General features: G+C 32.2%; 1 protein-coding gene across 1 annotated transcript; it reads right to left on the bottom strand.

Annotated features, from left to right (window-relative positions):
- Positions 1-1,752: 1,752 nt before the first annotated feature.
- LOC122513559 (protein croquemort-like) lies at positions 1,753-7,268 on the bottom strand (the record flags this gene model as incomplete). Its single annotated transcript, XM_043629964.1, has 5 exons — positions 1,753-1,874; positions 2,606-2,994; positions 5,745-5,952; positions 6,862-7,062; positions 7,125-7,268. Coding segments are annotated over 5 exons (1,020 nt in total), but the record flags the coding sequence as incomplete, so codon positions are not given.
- Positions 7,269-7,773: the final 505 nt, after the last annotated feature.

Genomic DNA, 7,773 nt, shown 5'->3' with positions numbered 1-7,773 from the left:
TTCAAAAAAGGTCGATTGCATTACGTTTGAAATGCGTACCACAAACATTGATTCGTTGTGTTGGGTGAATTTCTTTTAATTCGTGAGGAACCCAAATATCGATCTTCTTAACAAGTCAAAGACGTCTTATATGATTTTTAATTGTTGTGTGTGATACATTTAACTGTTTTGCAATCTCTCGCACAGTTATGTGATGATTCGATTCAATTATCGCTTTCATTTTGTCATCATCAACTTCAGAAGGTCGACCAGAACGTTGGTCACCTTTCAGTGAGAAATCTCCAGAACGAAATTTCTTAAACCAATTCTGACAAGTTCGTTCTGTTAAACAATCAACACCATAAACTTCACATATCACTTTGAGAGCCTCAGCCGCTTTCTTGCCTTTATGAAAATAAAAAAGTAAAATGTGTCGAAAATACTTATTTTTACACTTCATGTTAAAACTGACAGTAAACAGACAGTTGTAAACAAAATTACACGAAATTGGTTTCTATAGCGACCTAAAGGTATCGACTACCAAATCTTAAAAGAAAAAATATTTTAACATTGAAAGAAAAATAACGAAACAAACATAACGCTAACTACTGGTGCAAACCGAAATTATTTTCTTGCCCACCTAATAGATTCCTGCAGCGCGACGACTTCTGCCTCGTACTTTTCGATCTCCCCGACCATCGATTGCAACGCTCCGGATTCGTACAGACTTCGTACGTTTCACGTATCCACTTTGAGATCTCTCCCGTTTTTGGACTTTATCCGACATGAGTTTCCCAGGGTAAACCCCACCCGGAGATCCGAATGGGGGACTAGTTTATCTCCGGAAAATTTTACCCTAGCAGAATCAACGGCGAGGATTGGTTGTTATCATATAAAGTCATTTTACGGTTTGAGCTTATCAGACCTACGCCCAACTCCCAACCAGGAGTGCCTTTTCCAATCGGCTATCCACGACTGCTTATTCACTTTATTCGCAGCTAACCTCTATCTCTATCCGAGAAAAAAATGCTATTCCTCTATCCGCAACCTGAGGACGCGCTGTGCCGTGGTGACTAGGACTCACTCACCCCGGGGATCATAACAACTAGTTGTACTTGCCCGAGATTAGCAGCTGTTATACTAACACAGAATACTATAATAAATAACATATTAAAATTTCAGATTTTTTAAAATACATGTGATATTTGATTTCTTTTTAAAAGTGTCTGCCATTATTTTTTTTTTTGAAGAATAATAATAGTAAATAATAAAATATCCAAATATCAGCCTTAAACAAATACTTTTAAAGTTGGTCTTAATTTGGTATCTTACCTACCTGAGTGATGCCATAGAAATCGCTGCCGAGCTTAGTTAGTCTCCCTCTAATGTATGGTAGGTATGAGAGATTGACTGGACGAAATTTTAACTTTGATAAAATATGTTTTGCCTACTTTCTATGGACTCTTAAACTAACATAGTTCGAAAAACTTCCAGGTACGATCTGCCAAACAAGTAGTTAATTTATCTTTTTCTTTTATTAAAATAAATAAATAAAATAATAAATACATATATATATATATAATTAACTGAGAGACGGCTGTTTGACTGCCATACGGGATCGATCTTTCGTGAGAAATGAAACCATAGATATTATTATTATTTTAATACACCTATCTTTTTCCAACTCGGTGACCTTTTTTTCTGTCATTGCTTTTCAACACATGTCAATGTGCGGCTAGCTTGATATAGAAAACAAACGTATGCGGTCCACGAAGGAAAAAGGTTGAGTACACCTTTCACTATAACTTCAAATGTACTTACGATACATTATTCGACGATTCAATGAGCATGTTGATTTGTAATCGAGCTTCCATCTCCAATGGAATTCCTGTTAACTGTCAAATAAAAAAATTATATTTAAATATTATATTTAAATTCTTAACATTGTAATTAAGTGGTTATTGCAAAAATTATAAAATACTCAGTTGCTACCAGTCAAGATAGTAGAGCATCGTTTCTCAAACTATGCTACATGTATCACTAATACTACATCACGTTATTTTTGATGCTACAACTTTTTGACAAAATATTAAGCAAATGTTCAGAAGAAATACATTTTAATATTTTAACGAGTTTCATTTAAGAATATATTAAAATATTATCAATTTTAAATATTTTATTTTTTGATTATAAACACACCATTTGAAATGTATTGATTTTTTAATCGATAAATGCTTGATGATACATATATTTTTGTATTTTTATTAATTTTATACAAAATTTGGAAAATTTGAAAACTTCTGTACTAGAGAATAATATTAACATGTATTTTATTAGAAATAGCAATTAATTCGATACTTTTTAAACAAATTTAGTATTTATTTATAAAGTACATCTGTCATATTGTTCGAAATAATCTTATTTTCGATTACTTTGATCCATCTTTCAGGCAACTTGTAAATCTCTTGACGAAAAAAAGATGACTACTTTAATGCAACGAATTTAATATCAAGACCCCCAATTTAATTGTAGCACCAAATATTTGATCATATGTATTAGTTACGCGTATTAGTTATTAACGATTATTTAATGAAGATTACTCGTCTAATAGTTTAAAAATACTCACAGGTTCTATATTAATGTAGAAGCTATGATCATCTTCATTGGGATTCATTCCTACAACCTGATTACCAAGAATAGGATCAGCTTTATAAAAATGAGGAAGACTAACAAAAACTGGTGCTCCGTAGCGACAGGATGTTATATTTATTAAACCACTCGGACTGCATTCGCCATTGCAATAGCAATTATTTAATGTACGAAAATCTTTATCTTTCTTAATTTCGATGGTCTTCTTAAAATACTTTTCTTGCTCGTGTGCCCGACGTCTTTCCATATTTTTTCCCAAAGTTTCTTCCCCCAGACTATATTGACTGGTATGAATACCCATAATAAATTTCTCTTTTATGAATTCGAATGTTAATGGTCTATAAAATGAGAACGAAGTATTTAAGAGAGATACGAAAACAATAATAATTCATTATTGTTGGGGAGGATCTCTTTCTTTATAAAAAATATTTTCTCTATTGTTTTCTATTCTCCTATATTTATATATAGCCTGGAAGAAACTAAGAACCAACATTTTAGAAGCTGCATATGAAGCCCTGGGAACACGAACTGTAAAAAACCGGGCTAGAATGATCGAAACTCCTTGGTTCCGCCCAGAGATTAAGGAAATATGCAAAAAAAAGAAAATAGCATACCTTAACTATAGGACATTAAGAACACCTGAGTCATACGAAACGTATAGACGAATCCGGAATCAAACAGCGACATTAGTAAGGCAAACAAAGCAAAATTATTGGGAGATTTTTTCGAAAAGAATGGAGAGTGACTTCTATGGACTTCGAAAACAAATCTGGCGATTTATTAGAAATCAAAGAAAGGAGGTCAATGAAATGATAGAAACAAACCAGATCAGAAAAGAAAATTGGATTAACTATCTAACAGAGCTCTATAAATCAGAAGAACCTCAAACGGAACTAAATACGCCAGAAATAATAACCAGAAGCGACATACAAATTGAGTCCAGTGATGTAGAAACAGCTATTCGAAGACTAAAGAATAGGAAGAGCTCAGGGCAAGATGGCATCCAAAACGAGTTAATAAAATATGGTGGCCAACGTCTCACACAACAACTAACATTCCTAATCCAAAAAATACTATGCCAACACAAAATACCTGACGAATGGCGAACTAGTACAACTATAGTTATGTTTAAAAAAGGAGACAAAAAGTTGCCTACAAACTACAGGGGAATCAATCTTTTAAACACTTCATTAAAACTAACGACAAAGATTATAACGAATAAAATTAACAGCTTAACGAATCTAGAAGACGAACAGCAGGGATTCAGATCAGGCAGATCGTGCACAGACGCGGTTTTCATCATAAGACAGATAACAGAAAAATCAATTGAATACAACAGACCAGCATATATGTGTTTCATTGATTTGGAAAAGGCATTCGACCGAGTGCAGTTAAAGGATGTTATACACCTCCTCTATAACCGGCAAATTCGAACAATCTTATCAAGACCATAGAGGACATCTATAGAAACAATAAGATCCAAGCAAAGATAAATGGCGCCTTGACTGAACCGATTGATGCAGGTCGTGGTATCCGACAAGGGGATTCCCTAAGTCCCCTGCTTTTTAACATCATTATGGACGAAATAATAAGAAACGTAAGACTGCTAAAAGGATATAAAATGGGCAGTGAAGAAATAACCATCCTATGCTATGCTGATGACGCTGTATTAGTGGCCGAAAATGAGGATGATCTACAACGTCTACTACACCGATTTAACTGCATAGCCAAATCATTCAACATGAAAATATCGGCCCAGAAAACTAAATGCATGACAACATCAAAGACGCCGTTAAGATGCAAACTGGAAATTGAAGGGAAGGTTATTCAGCAGGAAATGAGATTTAAGTACCTAGGAATAGAAATCTCAGGATATGGTGATGTTGAAGCAGAGGTAAGAGAACAGACAATGAAGGCATCCAGAATAGCGGGTTGTTTGAATGACACAATATGGCGAAACAAAAACATTGACATAGAGACCAAAGCAAGAATCTACAAGGCAATGGTAAGACCTATTATGTCACATACCGCAGAAACTCGACCAGACACGGCGAAAACGAAACAGTTACTAGAGACAACCGAAATGAGAGTTCTTCGCAGAATAGCTGGAAAAACACTACTGGATCGAGAGAGAAGTAAAGATATAAGAAGAACATGCAAAGTGGAAAACATTAACGAATGGATACTAAAAAGAAAAAAAGAATGGAACGAACATATTAACAGAATGGACAACGGAAGAATTGTCAGAATTGCACGGGATAAGTCACCGGTAGGCCGCAGAAGCACGGGACGCCCACGAAAACGATGGTGCGACAATTTAACAGTGCAATAGGCAGAAAAACGTCGTTACGAAACAGGCAATTTGCCTAAACTAAAGAAAGAAGAAGAAGAAGAAGATTTATATATGTTACTGTTAAAAAGTGTGAAATCTATTAATTTATAAAAAAAAACTCGTCATTACATGAAATTATTAGGCCAACTAATTAAAGGTAGAAATAAGGCAGAATTACATACTTTATCTAGATAATGTATGAGTTTACGAGAGGCGCGTAGTTGAAGTATGAAATTAACAATAATAAAAACTTTGTTCTTTTAATTAACGAATTATACAGTTTATATTAACGAATATATGAAGCTAATTTTACGGCTTCTTTTATTCTTTTAAAAATTATTTAATCATCTGCACCTACTTCAATATTTTTGACCGCTAATGTTTTTGTGTTATTCAAATTCCGATGTAATAGTAATTCAGGTAGAAATGATTTAGAAATATATAATTTCAGTAAATATAGAAAAATTAATTGTATGTTATTAAAATTGTTAACACTTAACCTACCACGACGGATTAGACGACTCTTTTTAAACTTTCGGGCAGAATGTTTTACAAGTTATAGTGCTATTTTTTAAGTAAAAATTCTTATTTCACAAGTGGTATTATTTTTTGCTATACATATAGCATAAAATATATGAATTTTTGATATGGATCATTTGATCTGCTTTATAAGGAGGCATCGGTACGTTTAGTGTTAAGGTTTATTTTTTATATTTCTTAAACATATTACATTTTTTTGAAGAAGACGTTATAATTTGAAATAAATGACAACTTTCTTACCTACATAAGTCTGGGATAAACAACTTAATATCATCTTGGGCTTGATTAGGAGGCCAAAATTCACCAGTACTACCCTCGATTCTGTTGCAACTATAATTGTAGTATTTTGTGGTATTTTTGTGATTCCATTTTCTTAATATACCTAAATTTCTGATGTTTTTTTTACCAGTATCCACATTCAAGTTACCATCAAAGTCTACGGAACCGTTTTTCTAAAATTTACAAGCTTTATATTCTTAATACAACAATCTTATAGAAAATAATTATTTCAAATTGAAAATAAAAACAATGCTTTACAGCAAATATGAAAATTTATGTTTCCCGTGGTAATAAAATAACTACTACATTATTAGTACAATTAGCCTTAATTTATGTTTATTCATATTAGTTGTATCCTTCCTCGCATATTAAATACACGTTTAAGCTTTCAGCTTGTTATAAAATAATTTGTCGTTATTTTTAACTTCAATACGATGTGAATATTATCACACAGCAGGTCGTTTCAAAATAAAATGAACTATAATAAATCTACTTAGATAGGGTAAATGTGGGTATAACAGCGAAAACACCTGTTACTGCGCAACTAAAGTTAAAAGTTTAATAATTTAATGAAATAGTTATCTTTTGCTTGAAAAAAAGTAAGGTAACCGCACAATACGAAAAATAATAAAAAACTTTTTAATAATTACTAATCTTTACTTTTTATTTACTTTATTTTTTAGATCTTTTTCCATCCGCAATAATACACTTCATCCTTTCTAAGATCCATAGTAAAACACCTACACGATATTATTTATTAATTACCTTTTATTTTATTGAAATATACTTTTATTATTTTAAAAACCTTTTTTCTTTTCTATTAAAATAATGTTAAATATTGATTATTTAAAAAAAATAAGTATCGATATCCTTTATTAACTATAAAAAATATGCTTTTTAAGGGAATCGTAGATTTTCAACTCAATAATACCCACACTGGCCCTAATTGATTATTCTTTTTTTTTTCGTTTTAAGGAAATTTATAGCAAGTTCTGAACAAATTTATTTGTACGGGATTATCTAGTGCAATATTATTTTTTTAATTTAAAAATGCAATTAAATTTATCAATAAATTATCATACCTTATAAAACCAACCGAAGCGATCAAAAATAGGCAAGTGCACCATTGCCGTGATTTTCTTTTCATTAATCATTATATCTTTGTATCCAGTAAACAATAGCTCATTAACCGTTAATACTATACTTAAATTTGATTTTGAGTTATAAATGTCGAAATATTCTTGTTCTGAATTAGGCAAGTATCGTGATTGATGCAAAGCCGACTAAAACGCAAAAAGTTGTCGTTACAGTTCTAGTCGAATAAAAATATTTGTAAAGTACTCACTATTTTGATGGCATTGACTTGCGTAATATTATCTTCCAGTGTCCCATTACTTAAATTTTTATCAAAATACCAAGAACGTTCTTGAAAATAGCTAACAGTGCTATTTTCAGGGTGGAACGTAATATTTTTTTTTTTCGTCATTTCTCTGTAATGTTATATTAAAAATATTCTTTAATTACTTACTGTAATTTGTAAGACCAAGAGAACTAAGGCATAGGTTTTACAAACTGACACAATGTATGTGAAAGGATGACTATTTATCAAATAACTGTATGTAACAAATAAACATGTAACTTATACGCAATAAAATTATACAGATTGTCTATTAACTCCGCCTGCATGATCGCAGATCAGCGATCATGTTGCCGGTCCTAAGCCCGGGAAAAGGAGGAAGGTTGTTGGATCAGGTTAGCTCCCTACCCAACGTAAAAAAAGACTATGGCTCATAGAACCGACACTCTGCCTCGGAACAGGACTGATATACAGATGACGACACATGCAAGGAAAAGGACAACGAAATGGAAAAAAGAACATATAATGCGTCTGGCTATCTGGAACATCAAATCATTTAATAATAAAGATCAAGAAACCCTGAAAGAATTGAAAGATAATAACATCGATATATGCGCCTTACAAGAAACCAAAAAGA

The sequence above is a fragment of the Polistes fuscatus genome, unplaced genomic scaffold (genome assembly GCF_010416935.1).
Source record: "Polistes fuscatus isolate 324 unplaced genomic scaffold, CU_Pfus_HIC Scaffold12, whole genome shotgun sequence".
In the NCBI taxonomy this organism is placed as follows: Eukaryota; Metazoa; Arthropoda; class Insecta; order Hymenoptera; family Vespidae; genus Polistes; species Polistes fuscatus.
This window is presented reverse-complemented; position numbering and strand designations above follow the sequence as displayed.